Source organism: Mytilus edulis, chromosome 5 (assembly GCF_963676685.1).
Source record: "Mytilus edulis chromosome 5, xbMytEdul2.2, whole genome shotgun sequence".
In the NCBI taxonomy this organism is placed as follows: Eukaryota; Metazoa; Mollusca; class Bivalvia; order Mytilida; family Mytilidae; genus Mytilus; species Mytilus edulis.
This window is the reverse complement of record NC_092348.1, coordinates 29,718,042-29,743,549: the sequence shown is the minus strand read 5'-3', so window position 1 is coordinate 29,743,549 and position 25,508 is coordinate 29,718,042. Positions and strand designations below refer to the sequence as shown.

Sequence of the window (25,508 nt, the reverse complement as noted above, 5' to 3'; positions counted from 1 at the left end):
ATATCAACCGGAAGTGAACTGGAATTTTGTAACCGAAAACCAGTTCTCCAGGCCACATGCAAATCGCTAAAAAATTGTATTTCGTTAAGTTATCATTTAATTTTAGGGTTTTTATGTCAAAATGAAAGTAATATGCAATGGGAAAATCAAAACAAAAGAAGTTTAAAGCAAAGCAGCAACAGCCAACTGGTCTTCCAAGTGTCAAAGACTTTGAAACTGAGATTGAATTTGAAGAAACGTCAACAACAAACTTTTCTCTCCAACCGATTATTGAACAGGTTTAACATAATTTTTATATGTTCTCAAACTCACTCAATCTTCTTCTTCTTCTTCTTCTTCTTCTTCTTCAATCTTCTTCTCAATCTTCTTCTTCTTCTTCTTCTTCTTCTTCTTCAATCTTCTTCTTCTTCTTCTTCTTCTTCTTCTTCTTCTTCTTCTTCTTCTTCTTCTTCTTCTTCTTCTTCTTCTTCTTCTTCTTCTTCTTCTTCTTCTTCTTCTTCTTCTTCTTCTTCTTCTTCTTCTTCTTCTTCTTCTTCTTCTTCTTCTTCTTCTTCTTCTTCTTCTTCTTCTTCTTCTTCTTCTTCTTCTTCTTCTTCTTCTTCTTCTTCTTCTTCTTCTTCTTCTTCTTCTTCTTCTTCTTCTTCTTCTTCTTCTTCTTCTTCTTCTTCTTCTTCTTCTTCTTCTTCTTCTTCTTCTTCTTCTTCTTCTTCTTCTTCCGAATACGGGAGTAGACTCCTAGGTAGGAGTGTAAAACTTCCCGGAACTTGTGTGCTATGTACATATGGACTTAATTTAAAAATAATATGACAAAGAAAAATCGTTATCAATAACATATATACATTATGTACAGTGGCTTTAAAGTTTAATAAGTTGCTGTGGATCCTTCAAGTGTTAGAGTGGATATGCCACTTTTGAAGGATTCCAGGGTGTCAGACATACCTATTGCTTCAGGTAGTGAGTTCCAGTCCGAAATAGTGCGAGGATAAAATGAAAATTTATAGAAATCTTTATTTGTGGATATTTGCCTAAATTTATGTTTCCCCCTAGTGCGTCTATCAGAAATTGTTAAGTTGTCCTTAGGAACTTCTACTAACCCCCAATTTATTTTATACAGCATAGTTAATCTAGCCTTTTTCCTTCTTAATTCTAAATTTTCCCATTCCAATGATTTTATTAAATTTGAAACTGCTCCAGGTGATCTGTCTTTATAATCATTGAAGACAAACCTGGCTGCCTTACGCTGTACCTGCTCAACCTGAGTGATGTGTTGTTTTTTGTACGGATCCCAGACAGGGGAAGAGTATTCGACGACCGGACGGACAAGTGATGTGTACGTAAGGTTCTTAACCTTACGTGTGCAGTTTTTTAAGTTCCTACGAAGAAAACCTAAGGTTTTATTTGCCTTACAAGTAATATTGTTAATATGCGTTCCCCAATCAAGATCATGGCTTATAGTTACGCCTAAATATTTACTGTCTTTTACTGCTTCTAAAATATGATTATGTAATATATAATCAAAAGTGGAAGGTTTACTTTTTTAGAAATATGAATTACATAACACTTCTCAGGATTAAAATTCATTTGCCAATCCTCTTCCCATTTTACTAAACTAGACAAATCTTTTTGAAGTAATTGTGCATCAGAACTATTATTTACATTTCTATATAATAAACAGTCATCTGCAAAAAGTCTTGCATTGCAAGTTACATGTTCGGGTAGGTCATTTATAAAGAGTAAAAATAATGTTGGGCCTAAAACTGTTCCCTGAGGGACACCAGAATCAACTGCTAATTTTGAAGATTTTACACCGTTTAGTAGTACTTGCTGTTGCCTGTCAGCTAAAAAGTCATTTATCCAATTTAAATTTTGATTTCTAATACCATAAAATTCTAATTTCTGGGCTAATCTTTTATGGGGGACTTTATCGAAAGCTTTGGAAAAATCTAAAAGTATGACATCTATTTGGTTACCATATCCCAATGATTTAGCAAGATCTTGTATGCTGATGATAAGTTGGGTCTCACAAGACCTTTTGCTTCTAAACCCATGCTGACTATCATTTAATATGTTATTAGTTGTAAGGTGTTTCCTTATGTTGCTTGTTAAAATATGTTCTAAAATTTTGCAACATATTGCAGTTAATGAAACTGGTCTATAATTAATAGCGTTATGCTTGTCACCTTTTTTAAATATAGGTACAACATTAGCCTGCTTCCAATCATTTGGGATTTTACCAGTATCAATAGATTTTTGGAAAAAGAATGTCAAAAATGGAGACAATTCTTCTGCAAAATTATGTAAAAAATATGCTGGCAGATTATCAGGGCCAGTGGCTTTATGTGGATTTAAGTTTTTAAGTAACTTTAATAAGCCATTATTACTAATAAATATGTCTGGCATAGTGGGGTGGGGACTTGTACCTTTATTTGGCATAGAGGATGTATCTTCGGTAGTAAAAGCCTTTTTAAATTGTTCGTTTAGGATGTTAGCTTGTGTATTCGGCTATAAATTCATCCATGACAATCCACTGCACAGGCTAGGTGTAAATAGCACCAAATAACAATACTGTCTTACCCAAGCTTGGGAGTCCATACTGACCAAAGGCAAAGCACAGTTTGTCCAGGAACTTTCTATACTAGCGGGACTCCTCACTTATAACAATGTCTATCAGGGGCGTAGCTAGGTATTCATTCAACTGTAGGCACTAATCAGCAGAGGGTCTGGGGCCGCTTAAGGCCCCCAGCAGGTCCAGGGCAGAGCCCTGATAGGGGGTTCAGAGGGGAAAAGCCCCCCGACGAAATTTTTTTTAGCGTTTTTGCTGCAAAATTTTATGTACAAAAATATAAAATTTACTGGTTATTTAATCATGATAATTATAATATACATGATGAAAAGTTCGAAGAATTATAAATAATTTACCATAACATCTGACTGGTGAATGGTGAATCAAAGAACGCAGTACAATTGGAAATGTAAAAAAAACATTTACAATATGCATTGCCCAGCGTAGATTGGTGTATCCCTTTAATTAAGCAGTACACCCGGTTTGGTATTTTCTTATCTATTCCGTTCTGACTGCTATATACTTTTGACTTAATGAATAGTAAATATTGACGATCCTTCATTAAAAAAAATTAGGCACGTTAACACTGATGTTACTATATATTAAAACTAGTCTATCCTTTTGGCTAGACATCAAGCATCAATCTTTTGATTCTTAAACCTTCATCCAAGCCACATAAACACATACATGTACATGCCTAATGCAAAAGTTCTGTTCTGTTCATACTATTGTAACAAAATTCAAGAAATATCCTCAACTGTAAAATCCCTACCTGCTTTAAGGAATTTGAATAATTGTGGTCATTACAAGCTAGTTGATTGATTGATTTTTAAACACCCAGTGTCAAATATTTATGCAAGTTCAGGACAATTTTTTTTTTTACAATAAATACAACAGGGAGCTAGGTCCTGTAATAGGTGTGGTATAGGACAAAGGTCTGGAAATTTGAAAATGCCATGCATTGGAAAATGATGGATTAATGAATAGGAGCAGACATTTTGCCTTTCAGTAGACCAACTACGAACTCCTCAAAGAATGGCATTCTCTCAACAACTAGGCATCGGATATAATGTCCCCATTCTGACCAGACGTGACTGCGTATTTATACATCCTGCACAGCCAAACGGACGACCAACATTGGCAAGGGTTTCATTGTAGGTCGGGTGAAGACAAAGTGGAAAGCTAGTTGAAAACTAACAACAACTAATTAAAAAAATCATGTGTCTTAGTTGAGGTTCATTCAAGTTTTTGTTGATAGAAGTGAGTTTGTGAAATGGTCTGAACCAAAGTTCTAGTTTATAGTTTCTATATATTCTATACATGATATAAGGTAAAATCATATAAAACATTCAATTCTATCCAATATTCCATTCACCAAGGACGAGAGACTAGTGTACACATGACATTCGATAATTAAAAAGTTTTGACAACTTCACTGGCGTTCATCTACAGATAACGTTTTTTATTTATTAAAAAAATAAATATTTTGTGAAAAAATTATGGGAAGGCACGTGCCTAAAGTGCCTAACGGCAGCTACGCATCTGTCTATACAAATTATCAGACTGATCTCAGCTAGTCCAAATGATTATGACGTCTGGCAAGGCTATTTTTTTTTCTGGGATGCCTATCTACGACGTCATAACGCTGAAGCAAGTTTTTACGTCTGGACTTTGAGAGCAAATTTTGGGAGGGAACTTTGCGACCTAAGTTTGACATGAAATTATCATTGACGGCTGGAAATTTTTACATAGTTACAAAGTTATACCTTGATGCAAAATATATCCAGAAATATCCATTTAGAAAATGATAAAATAAGATACATTTCCATTTGAGGTGGACAAATATTGATTTTGCTTTAAACATGATATCCCAGAACTACGAAAATATGTCACTTTCAAAGAGTGTAAAATATTAAACTTTGTAAAATTTGACAGCCCTGAATTTCTGGATAATGTACATGTAAATAGAATGCTCCGGAAATTCAGGTCTATTAAATTTGACCAAGTTCATTATTTTATATTCACTGGAAGTGTAGTTTCTTGGGAGTTCTGGGATATCATTTTGAAAGTAAAATAAATATTTGTCCACCTCAAATGGAATATTATCTTATTTTATCATTTCCTTTGGATATTTCTGGATATATTTTGCATCAATAAGCACAAAAAAGGTAGGAATTTGTAACTACGTAAAAACTTCTAGCCGTGAATGAAAATTTCATGTCAAAATAAGGTCGCAAAGTTCCCTCCAAAATTTGCTCTCAAAGTCCAGACGTAAAAAATTATGACGTCATAGGAAGGCGTCCCAGTAAAAATCAAAATACCCTTGCCAGATGTAAAATTTGACAGACCCGAATTTCCAGATAATGTAAATTGAATGTTCCAAAAATTCAGGTCCATCAAATGTAAAAGAGTTTGATATTTTATATTCAACATAAGTGACCTTTCTTGTGATTCCAAATGGGGAATGTTGGCAGATTTGAATTGATTGTAAATCTTCCTGTTTTCCTCAGTTTTATGATTTCTAATTGTGTATATTTTTCAGTTATCCAGTGTGAATGAGGAAACCAGAGAATGTGGTTGTGCTTCTCTAGCTAACCTTGTATCTAACCCAGCTCATATAAACATACTGCTACAGAAAGATTGTATCAAGATATTGGCTCCATTATTTGTAGATACCAGTCCTCAAGTTAGCATAAAGGCATTAGGAGCAATTAGGTAGTTACATGTCATTAAACAGGGATGGGGTCAATTACTTTATAATGTAATCGATTAAATTACATCAAAGCAATATTAAAAACAGTAAATAAATGGCATAGCCATTATTTATAATTAAAAAAAAAAAGTTCAAATGCCTTACGGTAATAGAATAAGCATTAAAATCAGCATTTAGTCAATTTTGATTGTCAACATGGTCAATAGACTGTTTTCATATTACCGACTTTTGACTCAGGATTATATAATTTTTTGAAAAACTACTTGCATTTCAAAATTTACATTTTATGGTTCATCATCCTCAATAATGCCTGATCAAAAAAATCATATTCATTGATATTATTCATGGTTAAATCTTGATAATACTGAAACTATCTCTGCACAAGATCTGTTGTAATGAATTAACTTGTTTTGTAGGAATATAACAGTTGATGGCGGCATTGATGCATGTGAAGTTCTAGTCAAGAAGGATGTATTGACACCACTTGTGGCCTTGTTTTCACAGGTTTGTTTATTACTTTTAAAAATATGTTGATTGGCTCATTACAGGTCAATCTTTTTTTGTAGAGACATGAATGAACAATTTGTTAAAAATTTATATATTTTAGAATATGTTGGTATTATAAGTACACCTGGATTTTACTGTGCCTATTCAGTCACCTTTGTGGTATTATAATACCTACAGTGTTACCTGGATGAAAAATTGTCAACACAATTTGTCCATTTAAATTGTACAATAGGTATTGTGTGAGGTTATCAACAGGTGGTCATTTAACTACCCAGTAAAAAACTTCAAAGTCTATGACATGTACATGTAGCTTGCTTTTCTCATGTATCATGACCAATGTCCTGAATAGACTATTCTATTTAGATATGGGACATCTTAAGCTATTTGTTATGTGTCTCTCAACAGTCAAAATGGAAATTTCAATCAGTGAATTCAGTTTATGAAAAAAGTAGATATATAATGTTTGCTTCATGGTATTTTTAATGTGGGATATATTTTAAGTTTCTGATTCCTGATATGGAATTTAAGTGTTTGTGAAATGGATTTTTTGGAAAGCCCATCTAATTGTGAAAAATTCTACAAGACGAATTATGTGTGGCTTGGTGTTTTCTAATGGGATATACTTTCATGTTATATTACGATTCCTGAAATGGAATAGTAGTGATGCTAAGTTTCATTTAATATTCGGATCTACTTCAATTGGAATTACTGTTCAAAATTTATTTTCAATATATCAAAAGAAGTACAAATGGCTTAGTGAAAAGAAATTCAGTACTTTATTCTTCATTATGAAAGTGGGATTTTCCAGCAATGATTTATTTGTGATTGTTAGCAAAATGAATAAATTTACAATAAATATCTGTATTAGAAAGAACAAATTGTGTATTAAATGTAAAATGTCCAATACCTAAATAGAATAGTCGATCCAGGACATTTGGCATGAGGAAAGCAAGCTAGCTTTCAGTCATTTAAATTAGCTGTCAAAAACAACCAGGAAAATCTACAGGTAGTTAAATGACCATCTGTTGACAATAGCTCTCACAATACCTATTGTACAATTTAAATGGATGAATTGTATTGACAATTTTTTTAACTGGGCAGGCAATAGGTTACTCAATACCACAAAGGTTATTGGATAAGCACAGTAATTATAGAAAAAACCACCTTTGAAAGTACAAATATACATAATTTATCATTTGTCTTAATTTGTTTTTAACTGGATTTTTGTGACAAAAATGTCGGTTATTAATTTGGGGATGTACGGCGGGCCGGCGCCAATCAAATGTTGTCCGTGCATTAACTCATGAACCGTTCAACCAAAGCTTTTAAAATTTTAATATGTTGTTACTGACAACTAAATGAAGGTCAAGTTCAATAATGGTGATTTTGACTTTTAACGTTCAGGAGTTATTGTTCTTGAAAGATTGAAAAATGTTTTTTCCAATCGTGTCCGTGCATTTATGCATGAACTATTCTACCAAAGCTTCCCAAATTTTAATATGTTGTTACTGATGACAAAATGGAGGTCAAGTTCAATAATGACGATTTTGACTTTTACCGTTCAGGAGTGATAATTCTTGAAAGATTGCAAAATGGAGTTTCCAGTCGTGTCCGTGTATTTACACATGAACTGTTCTACCAAAGCTTCCCAAGTTTTAATATGTTGTTACTGATGACAAAATGGAGGTCAAGTTCAATAATGACGATTTTGACTTTTACCGTTCAGGAGTTATGGTTCTTGAAAGATTGAAAAATGGTGTTTCCAGTCGTGTCCGTGCATTTTCTCATGAACCATTCAACCAAAGCTTTTGAAATTTTTATATGTTGTTACTGATGACAAAATAGAGTTCAACTTCAATAATGACCATTTTGACTTTTACCGTTCAGGAGTTATGGTTCTTGAAAGATCGTAAAATGACGTTTCCATTCACTTTATTGCATTTACTCATGAACCATTCAATCTAAGCTTTTCAAATTTTAATATGTTGATACTGATGACAAAATGGAGGTCAAATTTGATATTGACGATTTTCACTTTCACCATTCATCAGTAATGGTTCTTGTGATATTGCCAGGACACAAATAAATGTTAATAAATCCGGTTTGCTGTCGTTGTGACAGCCTCTTGTCTTTGTATTTTGTTACTTTTTGGGTAATCTTACCACTTTCAAACAAAGTTTTCAAAACATCTATTTGTGCTAGTATTTCAAGTTAATATTTTCAAGGTAAGTTTGAGGAACATCTTTTGTGAAAGGATTGCAACAAAAAGTTGATACATGCATACTGGTATTAAACATGTATGCTACATGTGTATTTCGATTATTCTTTGTGTTAATTTTGCAGTAAAAACTTAACAAATTTGGTAAACATCTGTTTGCTTGGATTTCAACTAAAAAAATTATAAATAGTCTGTCATCTGAGAGGTTGTAAAAGTGCTCAGAATTTAAAGATAATTGACATTTATGTACCGGGGTAATACATATCTTTAATAAAAACCTGGAGTCAGATTTTTAGAAATTCATACCACATGAACATGACTGTGCTACTTTGTTTGCATGAGAATTGATTATTTAGAATATACAGAAATGTTAAATCAAGGCCCTTTCTTAAGTCTTCTTTTCTTTTCCAGTTTGAAGTTGGTTGGAACCCTGATGAAATAAGTTTGAAAAAGCTTCGGGATTTGAGAATAGAAATATTTACAGAAGCAACACATATATTATGGAATTTATGGTACAGTATATAATATAAAGCAAATACTTGCAATCTAAATCAATGTTTTCTTAATTGTGAAAACCATTTCATGTGGGTATAAATAGAAAAGTGTATTGTGATAATGTTTTAGATACAACAGACTAATGAAATACTGTATAGCAATTTTCTGTGGCAGTCATATTAAACTCAAAGTATTAACAATGGTTTTAAAGATCTCTAGCTTTTTTGACTAGGTTACTGAACATAAAAACTGGTTATAGTATGGTGGTGTTGGCTTGGCTGATAGATAGACAGAATCTTAAAACCTCAAAATGATCAGCAATACAGGATTGACATGACTCTTTGTAGAAGTTGTTCCCCTTCAAAAATAATATTTAATCAATTTGATTGTTGTTGCCTTTAAGTTTCTATGGTAAAGGTTGAAGGGTTACTAACACATTATTAGACACATACTTACCAGGTACATGGGTGTTCACTAATAAATTTTTTTCTCAGCTTATCAGTTCAGTTCTCAATTTGACTTCTGTACTTGATATCAGAAAGTTGAGCAATATAAGAATAAGTTAGGGAAGAAATTTTAAAAGAAGAAAGATCTCTGACAGTATGAGTTTTAAGTTCTAATTTTTATTATTTTTCAGTGAAGCATCAGAGGCTGCAGTGAAGATATTCAACAAAGAAAATTTGGTTCATTTGTTGTGGCCATGTTTACAGTATAAAATATATGGCTATGAATTGTCTATAGCTGTTGGTAAGAATGGTATCGTTTAATACACCAGCTATGAATAAACAGCAATTATACATTTAAAACACACACTGTAGAACTATAGAAACAGTATGTGTGAATAATATAAGAATCTAGTCTTACATATTTTAAGTGAATTTTAAATAAACTGCAATTGAATGATGACCATTTTGTGTTGTGTTCTATTTAATCTTATCAACACAGATAACATAGATAACATACACAAAATGTATAAATTGAATGTGCAAACAAATCTCAGCAAATTGAGATTATGAGGTTTAGCAAAACATCACATAGAAACGAACTGAACAAATTTTTGCTATGTTTCGTATTAGAACCCATAGGTATAGTGCACACAGGCTTATCTTGATATAATCTCCCTTGCTGTTTTGATATCAACCTTTTAATAATATTTATCATATACATATTACAAATGCATGATACAAAATATCAAATAGGATGGATATAAAAATTAACGTGACCTTTCAAGTAGACCCTGTTGTGCAGTATGATTTAACTGCCAAATCACACAACATTTAACCTAAAATGCCATCTATTTGTCTATGGGCAGACATATCAGAAGAAAATAATTTCATTCTAATTCATAAACTCAACCACTTGTCAACTGCCTGAAATTATATGAATATTTCAGAGTGAATCCATTATTACACAATTACCAAATATTTAACATAATCACTTAGTAAGTACCTTATATAAAAGAAAATTATGGTTTAAAACAACGAGGGAGCAACCTTATAACCTGTCATGCACCGAAAGTAAATAAAACGTGTTTTACATATTACAGCTCAGTGTCTGCAGACCGTGACAGAGGAGAATAAAGAACTGATTGCATTATGCAGATTACCAGACAAAGCTAGTCTATTAGAGAGTATTATAGCAGATGATGCCTTGTCTTCCCAGCATGCATTGCTCAAAACTTTAGTTGTTGGTAAGGTTGTTGATTAGTTGACTATGATAAGTTAATAGCTGATAAAAAGTTACTAGCTGATGATAAACGTTGAGCTCAATATGCATTGTTGAAAATGAAATATATAGAATTGGAATGAAAATGCCCAAAACTTTTAATAAAACCTTTGAATTTAAATAAATTTGAAATAATTTCTGTAAAATTTATGATTTCTATTCTGAGAATAGACAACTAGAGTTAAACTCGTGCATGGGAGAAACTAAAAAGAAAAAAGATAATTGTTAGACTTTTAGATGTCTGGTAGCTTTAATCTGTTACTTGTAAAAGTTGATTGTTTAATATATTTACTTGTTTCCTTACATCAACAAAATTATTGTCTTTTAGAAAATATTTTACTCGATTCAACAAATAAACATGATTTGATTGCAGGTATTATAACCAATATAAGTGATGATGACTTTACTTCCAACAACCTCCTGACAGTAGTTGTACAAACTTTATCACATGTATTAATGGTTGATGCTGTGGAAGTTCTCAGAAATGATGTACAGGAAAATAGTCAGGTAAGTGTTTGTGATTAAAAAGGTTAAATGTGATCGGGACGTTTTTGTCTTTCTCTGGGAAAACATTCACAGTAGGTTTATAGTATTGTCTATAGTCAATAATTGACTGGAGACAATTGTTTCAATACAAAATTTTGAAAGTGCTTGTTAAAAAATTTAGTCTTTTTAGTACTATATCATATGTATTAGAGACTAATCTGTTCTGATGAACAAGTCTACTAAAAACCATGATATTTTCTGTACATCATATGAAAGTATTAAATCCACATAAAAGTCCTTTTCAGCTATGAATGGACATTTAGACAACAAATGAATTATGCAGGATACATGTATGTTTGTAAAATGCAACCATTTCCAAGTCTTTCTGGCCACATATTTTAAAGATAATGATTATTCAGGGTTACTTCCCTTGTAAAGTATTTAACGAGTTCATAGTATTACATGGTATATCAACTGACTAAAGTGTGAAGATTCATTTTTATAGGAGAGAAAACTTCAATTGACATCTTTTATTAATTTAAAGCTTATGGTGAAAAGTATAATTTTATTTTCCACAGGAAGCAACAAATGGCCATGCTGAAAAACAACAGGAAAAAGAAAAAGAAAAGACAACGGTACTTAGTTCATTGATGTATATATATATATGTTCCAGACCATATGAGTATTTGGACCGTACATGTACGGTCCGGACCGTATACGTATACTCGTACGGTCCGACCATACGCGTACGGTTGGACCGTATGAGTATACGCGTATGGTCCAGTACGAGATAACCATTTATCACAATCTTTATTTTTAGTTTTATAAATTGTTATCATTACATTTACTTTTAGTTGGATAAAATAAACAATTGAACAATTGACATTAAATATTTATTTAATTGTATATCTGAATACTATTTTGGTACTCTCGCCCAAGGTGACACTTACTACCACAATTAATGATATATTTTTTACATTTACATGTTTGCATTTCATTCATGTTCCTTTGCATTTGCATTTTTTTGTAAAGTTTCTAATATTCTAAAATTGTCGTCCCACATCATGTTAACTTCCGATATCGTAAATATCTATGATCATAATTCAATTAATGTATTACTGATCGACATACTAAATACAAGATATTAATAGATTTAATAAGCGTGAATTTTTTTATTAGTTAACAAATAAAGCTTTTATTCCAATTACAATTGAACTTTTCCATATTAATTTGAGAGTTAAGTTATGTTGATCTGTACATGAACTTTACTACATTTGTAACTTATAAACTTAAGCAACTTCTTAATGATATTAATCAGACCGTACGTGTACGGTCCAAATACTCATACGGTCCGGAACATATATATATATTTATCATTCTAATGCTATATGAATTAGTGAGCAATTTAATGTGCATGAAAGACAAAGAAAGTACAATTTCTTTCTAAGATGCCACACACAAACAAAATTTGTATTTATTATATTCTGTGCTTATCAACAAGTACAGCTAAAGTCAATATTTGGTAAAGCACTCGGGTTAGATCTCTTTACATCTGTTCTATTATAAAAAAAAAAGTATCAATATTCTTTATGAAATTAAAATGGGGAATATGTCAAAGAGACAACAACCCAACAAACCAGAGCAGAAAACAGCTGAAGCAACCAATAAGTCTTCAACAATTTTGATAAATTAAAAAAAAAAAAGTCTTCAACACAGCAAGAAAATCCTTAAACACAATGTGCACTTGTTCAGTGAAAATAGACGTCATTCTAAATTTGAAAACAAAAAAATCAACTAAAGTTAAAAAAACATACAAGATATAACAAAGGCAAGACACTCCTGACTTGGGACAGGTGCAAAAATGTATTTTTTCCCATTATTGTCATATTAAAGCAGGGTTGATTTAAAGAAATATACTTTATGTTTATGGGGAAGGGATTTTCACTTTAATATGTATACTTGATTTCTTATTTGATCCAATATAAAGATTACTAAAAATGTGTATACTAGTATCTTCGTCAATATCAATAAATTAATAACAATGTTTCTATGTCATTAATATATTACAGAAGAAATCTAAAGGAAGTACTGACAATGTTACAAACATACTGAAGGCACAACAGATTGCTCTGGAGATTATTACTAACATTTGCTGTTCAGAAGGTATATACTGTAATCTTTTGATTGGTGGCATAACCCAAACATTTTGCATATAATATGAAAATGAAAAAAAAAAAAATCACATTCAGCTAAAATTATACACAAATTGAAATTCAACAAGAAAACCAAAGGTCTGATTTAAATACAAAAGAACAAACAAATAACTTATTTGATCTATGTACGGCAACAACCACAACCAATGCTGATCAAATTTCCTGTTCTGTAATTATACCCCCGCTTTAAAAAAGGGGGGGTATACTGTTTTACCTCTGTCTGTCCTTCCGTCAGTCCGTCCGTCTGTCCGTCCCATGAATATTTTTCGTCGCATTTTTCTCAGGAACTACAATACAAGGATTTCTGAAATTTGGTTTCAGGGTTTATCTAAGTCAGCTATATCGTGTGATGCGTTTTCAGATTGATCACTCGACAACTTCCTGTTTACCAAACACTTGTATGATTTTACACATGATAGCCAAGTTGAAAATTTTCGTCACATTTTTCTCAGGAACTACAATACAAGGATTTTTAAAATTTGGTTTCAGGATTTATATAAGTCAGCTATACCGTGTGATGCGTTTTCAGATTCATCACTCAACAACTTCCTGTTTACCGAACACTTGCATATTTTTACACTATTAATATTATCCACTTGCGGCGGGGGTATCGTCAGTGAGCAGTAGCTCGCAGTTTCACTTGTTTAACATAAAACAGATAGATTGATTAAAGTACTTACTATTCAACAAAATGTTAAGATATTTTTGTTATACAACTGTATCATATTTTGTTCATTATCATACACTTAAAAGTATGTTTAATCACAGAAAAGAAATAAAGTTAAATTGTTGCTATTTTAGATGATTGGGAAGAGGTTGACACCAGTGAGTCAAGTTCTGATGAAATGTCAGTAGACGTTAACATGGAGGAAACAGCTGACAATTTTTCAGTAAGGATTATATTAATTTGGTTTTGATAGAACTTACTGCTTTGTTTATTGTAGAATTTAGTGCTTTGTTTTGTTGGTATTAGATACTTTTGAAAAAATATCTGTGCCCCTCATTTGACATTCTAATCTCAAACTAAATGTCTGTCCAATTTGATAGATATGCATTACATTTACTCTTGATATTTAATTTTTTCCTCAGTTCCATGAAGCATACATTTTTTTGTTTAGATAAGTAAATCTGTGCACTTTATATTAATGAAGATTTAAGTATTTAAAAGAATATAATCATGATAATGTAAGAATTTATATACATGTAAATGAATCAAATATAAAGCAACACTGATAAAGAATTAACAGCCCTATGTAGTATGAATAATATTTGATTGACTATGGATTAATTTACTTTTTACTTGTGTATTGAATTTGTAAAACATGATTCAAGTATCAATGAAAAGACTTTTTTTCACAATCTACAAAATCGATTGAATATACAGTATGTCATTGGGGTCCAACAAAACAACCATCTAGAAATCAACTTAATGTCTTCAATAAAAGACAACTGTGAAGTGAAATGTTAACCATCTAATTTTTTCACTGGATGAGTTATAAAGAAGTAAGCAATGTCTATGAATGAATTTAAAGATATTGTCTCTATGGGCTACTTTTACTTATTTTTCTTTGTAGTCATCAGATGTACCAACAGAAGTGCAAAATGCTATAACATCAAACCATATATTTACAAAAGTAAGTTCTGTTTTCACATATTATATTACTTTAAATAACATATAGATATCTTTGTTGGATATAGCAAGATATAGATGGCCATAAACACAAAATTATCTTCTGTATCATGATGGAAATTTTTATGAACTCAGCTCTTAGAACTTAACTTACAGTGAAACATCAGTGTTATTATAAAATGCTAGTCCCAGTAGTACAAACTATTTAGGCATTGGTAAAAACAGTAGTTAGGATTTTAACAAAAAAATTCTGCACTTACAAATCAAAACATACACACCTTCAAATTCCAATTAATTATTTTTCAAGTATTTGTGAGTATTTTAAAAAAAATCATTTAACAAAAAAGTTAGTGGGAGGAATAGAGTTATTTACAATATAAACTAGAGGCATTGACTCCAATTAAACTTTTTCACCATTTGTTAACAGGTATTACAGAAAATAGAGCCAGTTGAAATTGTGCCATTATTACAGAATATAGACAAACAAGCTGATATTTTGAAAAGGTAATGTAACATGGACTTATTATCTCTAATTACTGTTTTTGTGGGATAAAGGTGCATGAAACAACACTCCAAAGATAAAATTTTACAAGTTCATATGAATAAATTTAATCTAAGTAAACATAACACTATCAAAATAATGTTTTTGCATCCAACTCACTTTGGTCAATTTCTGATAGCCACACAATACATGCTGATCAGAGCTCATTGTTTTTCATGCTCTGAATTGCAGTGAACAGAAAACACTGCTATTTATGTGTTTAGGGAACAGATCTTTTATTGCTGTCCCCCATCTTGACAGTTACTTAAAAGTCTTCCGTGATGATCCTACCTTGCATCAATTTTTAGACAACCACCAGCCTTGAAATGACACATACTGCAACCATATTCATATTGCATCAAATTGAGTATAGGACACACATATATAAAGGAGATTAACAAAGATCACCAACAAATGAGAAAATAATCACTTTGGACAGCTACCATAGCTACATTTAAATTTGATTTAATATGCAAATTTTGCTTTCATGAGGTTTACGAATTAACTATTATTCAACAGAGTAAAGGAATGAATATATGATTAGTCCCAATTAGACTGCATATCTTTTGAAGGCATATGATGTATTCTACATAATTCATTGTCTAATCCTTCAGATTTATATGTGCATGTTTTTTGGTGATCAATATATTAAAGGAATACCAATTATTCATATTTTGCATTTTGATTTTCTTTTATAGTTTTGAAAGGTTACAGATTTATGCATTGCTATGTTGTAACAACTTAGTCAGTTCTTTAGAGATCACACATCTTGGAGGAATGGATAATCTTCACACGGTCTGGAGTGGATTAGTCAAATTGTCATCATCGCAAATTGGTAAGTTCATTCCCTGGGTTTCCTGAAGTGTTTTTAATTAATTTAGAATCCTCACAAATTGGATTAAAACTATGTAGGATGTTATTTATAGATTGGTAAAATTTGGGTAAAATTGATGGTTAAATTGGCTTTCTCCATTGACTTGAAAATTGGAGTTATATCCCTTTGTTGAGAGAAACAAATATTAATTCATATGATATTTACAAAACATTTGTCCATGTTGTGTCATGACAATTAAGTTACTGAACATATTCCCATGCAGTCAAGTTCAAAATGAAGTTTTAGTTCTGTCATTTCATTTTTTCCATCAAATCTATTTAGAATGTTTTTAGTATAAATTCTTCTTTATGAATCATTAATTCTATGTACAAAATTAAGTTTCAATAAGTTGTAGCAATGCCTGCCATTTAGCAAATCACAAATGAATTACCAGTTAAGCTCAGGGGTTCAAATTACCATTCGGTACTGGAAGGTCCAGGACCTTTAACACTCCTAACTGAAAGGTCCAACTTTTACTTGAAATATTTCCTAACTAAGTAAGATACAAAAGTAATGTGCTTTTGATGTTAGGTTAGTTTTAGCTTGCTTCATGGTCAAAACCACTGTTGTATAACAGGTTTAATAATAAATGTAATTGTCTTGTAGTTGTATATTATTAATTGAAATATTTTTTTTTTGGTAGTGGGGAGGGTGTCACTGTGGGTGGGTGTGTTGTCTCAACTATTGGTAATTAATTACTAATTGTACCATTATTTTATACAGTTCAAATTCAAAGCTGTTTAAGTGTATCATATCTGGGACTATTATACTAATAATATAATAGTCCCAGATCATATCTAGTTGATATATTATTATATTAGTTTCTCTGTGAAAATAAAATAAGAAACTTCCAGATTTTTATTGGCCCTTCTGAAAACTGAGAAGAAATTACCTCTTGAAATTGCAGTAAAATGTTTACACTATAAAAAAAATCTACAAGTAATATCAACATTTATTAATGATTAAAGAAAATTACTGTCATATTTTATTGGATTTTGACATGTAATTCAAAATTTGTGAACAGAAGTAATTTTGAGTTTCTCTATAAAATATTTTCTGCTTTTTCGTTATTTTCAATATATCTATTTGTTTTTAATTCTAGTATTTATATTTCATCATCATAGATGTGTTTTGTCAACTGCCTGGAATTATTATTTGTTCATTGTATTTGATCGGCAAACTCGGAATTATCCTTATCCGCTCCGGAATCTGATCCTGTATTGCATTTGTCTTCATTTCCAGTTTATGGCATGCATTGTTTTCAATGTTGTTTTTGTCAGTCAGATACAATATTACTCGGATTTACACATTACTTCTGGTCGATTTTCGATATAAAGCTAGCGGTTGAACAAAATGAACATCGCTCTCATGAATAATAAAGATGAAATTAAATTTTGAGATCGTTTGGAGATTTGGGTTTTATAAAAAGGTCGTCATTTTTATTTTCTTTCCAATTGAAGGTCCATATTATAAATATCTGATATCACTCTGGTTGTATCATTTGAACAAGTGAAGGCTCTTTTTGACAGTATTAGATTTAAGGGGGGATATAAGTTCCTTTGGGGTAGCTTTAAAAGCATTCACTTCTTTGTTTCAGTGATGAAGAATCTTGAATTGTTAGAAGCTGTTACTAGTTGTATGAGGGCTGTTGTCCAAAAACTTGCCGACCTGGAATCACCTAAGGTAACATTACCTTCAGTATATAACTTGTTTTTTAGCTCACCTGGCCCGAAGGGCCAAGTGAGCTTTTCTCACCACTTGGCGTCCGTCGTCCGTCGTCGTCGTCGTTAACAATTTACATTTTGAACTTCTTCTAGAGAACCACTGAATGGAATGAAACCAAACATGGCATGAATGTTCCTTATGAGGTGCTGACCAAGTGTTGTTACTTTGTTGCCGATCCATCATCCAAGATGGCCGCCAGCCGGGGACTTAGTTTAACATAGGACCCTATGGGAAATGCATACAAATGACTTCTTTTAGAGAACCACTGAATGGAATAAAACCAAACATAGCATGAATGTTCCTTATGGGGTGCTGACCAAGTGTTGTTACTTTGTAGCCGATCCATCATCCAAGATGGCCGCCAGTGGGGGACTTAGTTTAACATAGGACCCTATGGGAAATACATACAAATGACTTCTTCTAGAGAACCACTAAATGGAATGAAACCAAACATAGCATGAATGTTCCTTATGGAGTGCTGACCAAGTGTTGTTACTTTGTAGCCGATCCATTATCCAAGATGGCCGCCAGTAGGGACTTCGTTTAACATAGGACCCTATTAGAAATGCATACAAATGACTTCTTCTAGTGAACCACTAAATGGAATAAAACCAAACATGGCATGAATGTTCCTTATGTGGTGCTGACCAAGTGTTGTTACTTTGTTGCCGATCCATCATCAAAGATGGCCGCCAGCGGGGGACTTAGTTTAACATAGGACCCTATGGGAAATGCATACAAATGACTTCTTTTAGAGAACCACTGAATGGAATAAAACCAAACATAGCATGAATGTTCCTTATGGGGTGCTGACCAAGTGTTGTTACTTTGTTGCCGATCCATCATCCAAGATGGCCGCCAGCGGGGGACTTAGTTTAACATAGGACCCTATGGGAAATGCATACAAATGACTTCTTTTAGAGAACCACTGAATGGAATAAAACCAAACATGGCATGAATGTTCCTTATGAGGTGCTGACCAAGTGTTGTTACTTTGTAGCCGATTCGTCATCTAAGATGGCCGCCAGTGGGGGACTTTTGAATGAAATTAAACATGTTCCTTTCCTTATAAATGAGGTTGTGAATTGTCACTTTTAGCCAAATTTTATATTTTTTTATATGATTTCAAAAACCCAAGTAGAATCAGGTGAGCGATACAGGCTCTTGAGAGCCTCTAGTATAGTTATTAAACTTGGTAGTGTAAAATATTAATTTTCATAAAGCGTGGCTGGGTCAGAGTGAGGGCAAACTTGCAAAGATTACACATTTTGTGAATGCAATTGTAAATGAAATGTGAATACTGAAAATCATTACAATTAATGATTTTAGATTTTAGATCCTGATCATTGAAAATAATGCTCATGCTTTTAACAAAAATGTCAAAGTTTAATTTATATTATTACTTTCTGCAAGGGGAGTTAACTCAACAATCTTATAGATTACAATAAACCATTAGATTGTATGGGCGCATACATAACATGGATTCAGAATTAAGAGTAATGGCTAATCCTGATTGGTTGATATGTGCGCCTGTTATTTTTTTATTATTAGAGACTTTGTGCATTCTGCATTATACCAAAGGCCATACAATTTTATTTTTTTAATCCTAACGGAAATGAGATGTCTTTTCACGCTAGGACGAGACACAAATTTTTTAGTGCAAAATTTATAGGCATGGGAGATAAGTACAAAATAAGATAAGAAAACCAACGCAAACCTATTTTTTTTGGACCAAAAAACACTGTCCGAATAACTGTTCTGTAGTTCTAGCAAGATTTCGTTAAAAGAATTAACTTTCTAAAGTTTGTATCTAAAAAAGGCTATCATTGTCGCCTCAGGGGAAATTATTTGTTTATTTCAATCTTTAGAAGTGAACAAAGTGTGTTGTTAAAATTACAGCCGATTGCATTGAATTTGTAGATAAAGGTAATATATTTGCTAGCTGAACGGTGAAGTCATTATTTCTTTTAAAGTAGCCTAGTCCTACTGACAGATAGTTTGGTTATCTGTCGGGCTAGTTTTCTCAAGGAGGGTAGTTTACCTTACCTAATAATGATTTCATTGTTCAGCTAGCAAGCAAGCTAACAAAAGATATTACCTCTACCTACAAACTCAATGCAATCAGCTGTAATCAGATTATACTTCTTTCAGCTGTTGGAGGTTTCACCACAGGATTTACAGTTTCTATATGAGATGGAACAGCAGTGTGGACAGTCAGACATTAAAGTTAATGCTGTTAGAATAGTATCTACCATTGGTTGTGTGTTTGCTAAACAACTTCAACCTAATTCATTTCTTAAGGTAATCAACATTTTATTATATTAAACTTAAGGTTTCCTTTTTATGCCAATACAAATTGGACCAACACATATTGTTTAAATAGGTGTTCATTTTTCAAGCTATCAGTTAATATGTAATTATATAATGATCTCCTCAGAAACCTACCAAGGGAAGTAATACAATCATGATAGCATTTGCAAATGGTGGGTTGTTGGGTTTGTTGGATGGTTGAAAACCATAACAACTATCCAACACAGTAGGTACATATTTGAGTGATATAAAGTAAGATTGGTTACCAAAAACCCTCTAATAAAATCACTGCCTCTAAACATAGATCAATTAACACACAGACAAAACTATTGAGAAAAGTCTGCTTAATCCTTGCACTGACAATTGCCACCGAATCAATCCCTTTGTGAATAATTTCTTATGACAATAAACTGCTTGCAAACAAGACCAAACAAGGTAACTTATTTAAAAATTGGAGTAAATTCACTTTATTGACTTACCAAACAGAAGCCAACTGCTGCAAAACTAAGGACTTTTTATTCATTTAGTCTCTCTATTTGATATCATTGTTGATAAGTTATGTTGCTATGTAACATGCCTACCACCCTGTGCAATATTATAAATAGTCTGAATTTTTACTAAATAATATGTGATATGTTTTTACTCATAACTTTTGCAAATGCTTGTAAGTTAAAAAAAGAAGGGCTATCAAGTCACTATATATTTGTTTACTATAAACATCTATAACAAATATTTCATGTATGTTCATAATACCAATAATACAATCAATAAATCATGTTTGTTGTGAGATGTTGATAAGGATAATATGAAAATCTTGACTGCCTCAGAAAACTAAGGGCTGGATGGGTATGCAAAATATAATACCAATGGACCTGTGTCTCAGAATTTTGTGAAAGATTAAAATTTTTCTACAGTGAACATCTGTTTCATTTATCTTTGTAGGATGTAGGTATGTTTTTGTTGGAGATATGTTGTAAAGAAAATGATCTGAGAGTGATAGCAGAATCTTTAGATGCCATGTTTGATGTTTTTGGAGAAGATCATTTAGATCCTATAGTGCGAGAAATACAGATGGTGGAAAAACTTAAAACATTGCTGCCTTCATTGAAAACACAGGTGAGACTATCTACTTTTAATATTAAAGGTATAAGCAGATGTATGTGTGCCAATGAAACAGCTCACGATCCAAGTCACAATTTGTTAAAGTAATCCATTGTAGGTCAAAGTATTGCATTCCCTACGGAGCTGTTGCTCACATCAAAAAGCAAGCTCTAAATGGCCTAAAATGACTAGCGTTATTTTGGTCTTTTGAAGATAGTTGTCTCATTGGTAATCATACCACATCTTCTTTTTTATATTGACCTAAAGACAGTGTCACAAAAATTACAACATATTTTCAGATTCCTGACTTATGACAGATGCAAACAAATGCAGCAGGTTTATAAGTTTTAACAGACACCATGCATGCCATCCTTAAACAATAGTCAAAATCATTTAGTACTGAAAATTGATAGATAACTGAAGAAAGAGACTATTTGCTTGCAAAAAATTTAAAGATTAACTGCAAAATAGGGTTTATTTCAACTGTTGCAACAGTATAAAAACATTTCTGTTTAGTTTAAGAGTTTTTTGTTATTCAAAGTATTTTAATGAAATTCAATGTTATTTCTACTGTTTATCTACAATCTTTTTTATTGAAACTAGTAGATTTAAAAACATTGCAAAAAGTACTTTTTTTAAATGAAACAATTATTTTGATAACATTTTTGGTACATCTATAGTCTGACAGGGTATTTAAGAAATAAGTGATGCAAGCTATTCTTTATTGTAGTTTTAACATGGGTAGGCATTATATTCGTGATTATTTGTGCCCGAGCGATAGTGAGTGCTAAAATAACACGAGTATAATGCCTAACCATGTCAAAACTACAATAAAGTATAGCTTGCATCAATTATTTTCGATTCTGATTAGGACAATTCAGGTAATTTCTATGTATGATGTATATAAGGGTAAAGCAATTGTGTAGGCTCTTCCATGAACCTCCCTTTTTTGTTTGTTATGAAACAAACGGCTGGAACTGTGATTATTCAGAGGGAGGAGTTTTTGAACAGCCAGTATGAACGGTTGTCGTATCTCGGTCAAATATATCAGTTTCGGAATGCAACACATTATAGTCATAAAAAATGAATTTGTAAAAAACATGTGCATCATTTAAGAGTTTGAAAGTGTTTTAAGTTAATGAAATATATTAAATGCATCCCAATTTGATGAAATTCATTATTCTGCAGTAGTCAATATTTTGCATGTGAAAAAAAAAATTATTGGATTTAGAGCATGGGTTTATTCATAAAGGGAGAGAAGCACGTCATATTAGAATAAATAATAAAACCCTGTACTACTGGTTTACTCTGATAGAGTAGAGACAATGGCAAGACATATTATTCTGTATGAGAGGATTTTCTCAATTGTTCATTTGGTTATACATTACCCTAAATACTAAGAATACAATATTGAATAGTACTACAGAAAAAATACATGAGTAAAAGATCATTCTATTATTTTAATTCACCAAGCTACATTTTTGTAGTGAACCATGCAAAGATTTTGATGTTGCGTTAAAGAAAATTAGAAAATAATCAAAGTTATTTAAATGTATCGAGTTAAATTTTACCTCATAAGAAGGCATTGACCTAAAGACAATGTCACAAAAGTTTAATATACAACATATTTTTTTAATTTTTGATAATTTTGGGGGCATTGTACATATACAACTTTGTTATCAAACTAAAAATTGAAACCCTGACCTCAAATTTGAAAAACTAAAAATGTAGATCTTTGTTTACTTTCAGCTGACATTTGAAACTTATAAAAAAATGAAAATTAAAGAATTGTTCTCCAATTTCAAAAAAATAAAAAATAAAACATCTGACGAGCAGCCAGAGTAATAGACATACAAATAGAGATGGCTATTAAAAGGAGCAAAACTTTTATTTAAAAAAAATAACCATTAGTAAACCTGGATATCGAAGAAAACTAAAATGTTTATAAACAACACTTATGCTTTATCTATGAATTGACAATATCATTATCATTGAGGGATTTTGTTTGTTTACTTTTCGATGAAAAATAAACACTTCTATTATGAAGAGTGCGATTAAAGATTTTAGATTGATTTAAAAAGTTTCTGTAGTCTTGCAGGTGATAAAACATTGAAGTATTCACAACACAATGGGCCTTTTCAATTCTAGGGCTATTCCACTAAAAGTAAGTGGGAGGGTAGGAAGGGAAGTTTAATGATTGAATGTTTATCATGGGTCTTATTTCAGTATGCATCTATTACCGTTATGCAAAATTATAAAAAAAATGGTTCCTGGTAATAGGGATATTTTGAAAGTCCCTTCCTACCCTCCCACATACATTTTAATGGAATAGTCCTAAATAATTTGATATCTTGAATTTTTGAATGAGATGTCAAGATACAGAAAGGTTCTAAACTTCCTCTTTACCAATTTCATAACAGTTTAAAATGTAGAATTTTCTCAATGATAAAATCTAAATATCTGATTGGTCAGTTAAGAAAAGTGATGAGCGCAAATTGAAAGATTAAATATATTGTATAGTTCATAATATAGAACATTCATTACCTAGTATCAAGATTTATGTTTTATATATTCACAGATCCAGAATAAGAAGAAGAGTCTTGGTGAACATTACCCGGTTATTTCTACAGCTCGTATAAACTTGATCAGGTTTATCAAGTACAAAACACAGTCATCTTAAAATAGTTCTTTTATGGAATGTTTTATAGTGCAAATGTTATACAAATATATTATTTTACAAGCTTATTAGTTGGTTTCATTTTGTTTTGCAAAGTGAATTATTATAGAAGTTTTGCTCTTTATACATTGATAGTTAACTGATTGGTAAGTAAAAGGTTCTTGATTTGTTTGCTGTCTTGACTGGATCAACCTTCATTAACTTTTTACTACACAAGATGTGAAAATAAGATAGAAGCTGTATAACTCAAAGGGATTTAGAAAGATTTGATAAACCTATCTTAAGTCAGCTTTGCCTTCTTTTTTTTTGGCGTTGCAACCAAGATTTTTTTTTTAAAACATGATCTGCAAACAAGAAGGCATGTTAAGAACAGTTATCTACCCTATCAATATCATTTTACTTTCCATAGAGCAAGCATGGTCAAAAAGCTCAGTTTCATGTTTTTGCTTCATGAATAGATTAGCTCAATAGAATTTAAAGGAGCGTATATATTTTTTTACTGTAAAAGAGGAATGAAAGATACTAGAGGGTAAACTCATAGATCCAAAATGTACTGACAACACCATGGCAAAAAAAGAAAATGACAACCAGACAAATGATAATACACGAGACAAAACACAGAAATCTAAAGACTAAGTATATCTCTGTGATAACAGCATTGTTTTGTCATTTGATTTCTCACTTATTATAGGTAATGATACATCTATATTTGGTATATGGATTTCATCAAAGTCTCCATGTCCATCAAACAGGGTTCACCCAACCTCCACATAATTTCATGGATCAGTGATCAAGGTTTAAGTTTTGTGGTCTATTAGCAATTGAATTTGTCAACAATATTTTGGGTATGAAATGATTATAAACTGTAAAAAAAAAAGTGAATGCAAAAAATGATTCACAGGATAAGATGTATCCACCCTGAAAATTGGAGAAAAAAATATAACTTCCTTTTTTAGCTCACCTGGCCTAAAAGGCCAAGTGAGCTTTTCTCATCACTTGGCGTCCGGCGTCCATCGTCGCCCGTTGTCCATCATCGTCGTCGTTAACTTTTACAAAAATCTTCTCCTCTGAAACTACTGGGCCAAATTAAACCAAACTTGGACACAATCATCATTGGGGTATCTAGTTTTAAAAATGTGTCCGGTGACCCGGCCAACCATCCAAAATGGCCGCAATGGCTAAAAATAGAACATAGGGGTAAAATGCAGTTTTTGGCTTATAACTCAAAAACCAAAGCATTTAGAGCAAATCTGACAGGGGGGTAGAATTGTTACACAGGTGAAGATCTATCTGCCCTGAAATTTTCAGATGAATCGGATAACCCGTTGTTGGGTTGCTGCCCCTGAATTAGTAATTTTAAGGAAATTTTGCTGTTTTTGGTTATTATCTTGAATATTATTATAGATAGAGATAAACAGTAAACAGCAATAATGTTCAGCAAAGTAAGATTTACAAATAAGTCAGCATGACTGAAATGGTCAGTTGACCCCTTTAGGAGTTATTGCCCTTTATAGTCAATTTTTAACCATTTTTTGGTAAATCTTAGTAATATTTTACAAAAATCTTCTCCTCTGAAACTACTGGGCCAAATTAATCCAAACTTGGCCACAATCATCTTTTGGGTTAGTTGTTGGAAAAATGTGTCCGGTGAGCCAGCCATCAAACCAAGATGGCCACCATGGCTAAAAATAGAACATGGGGTTAAATGCAGTTTTTGGCTTATTATAACT

The 25,508-nt window shown here is 31.9% G+C and overlaps 1 protein-coding gene across 1 annotated transcript; it reads left to right on the top strand.

Annotated features, from left to right (window-relative positions):
- On the top strand, positions 1-23,846 carry LOC139523392 (HEAT repeat-containing protein 3-like). The gene is made up of 17 exons (XM_071317406.1): positions 1-278; positions 5,106-5,278; positions 5,693-5,780; positions 8,413-8,513; positions 9,134-9,243; positions 10,043-10,186; positions 10,595-10,728; positions 11,286-11,342; positions 12,777-12,870; positions 13,722-13,810; positions 14,495-14,554; positions 14,978-15,054; positions 15,790-15,926; positions 17,563-17,648; positions 19,842-19,991; positions 20,943-21,116; positions 23,680-23,846. The coding sequence occupies exons 1-17, from the start codon at positions 138-140 to the stop codon at positions 23,779-23,781; spliced, it is 1,917 nt and encodes a 638-aa protein (XP_071173507.1). The 5' UTR covers positions 1-137; the 3' UTR covers positions 23,782-23,846.
- Positions 23,847-25,508: the final 1,662 nt, after the last annotated feature.

What these genes read in the sequence shown, in the direction of transcription:
- LOC139523392 (XM_071317406.1), top strand. Translation starts at nt 138, where the DNA reads ATGGGAAAATCAAAACAAAAGAAGTTTAAAGCAAAGCAGCAACAGCCA. An exon ending in AAGGCATTAGGAGCAATTAG is followed by an intron (nt 5,279 to 5,692) that starts GTAGTTACATGT and finishes CTTGTTTTGTAG; the next exon opens with GAATATAACAGTTGATGGCG. An exon ending in CAAACCATATATTTACAAAA is followed by an intron (nt 14,555 to 14,977) that starts GTAAGTTCTGTT and finishes ATTTGTTAACAG; the next exon opens with GTATTACAGAAAATAGAGCC.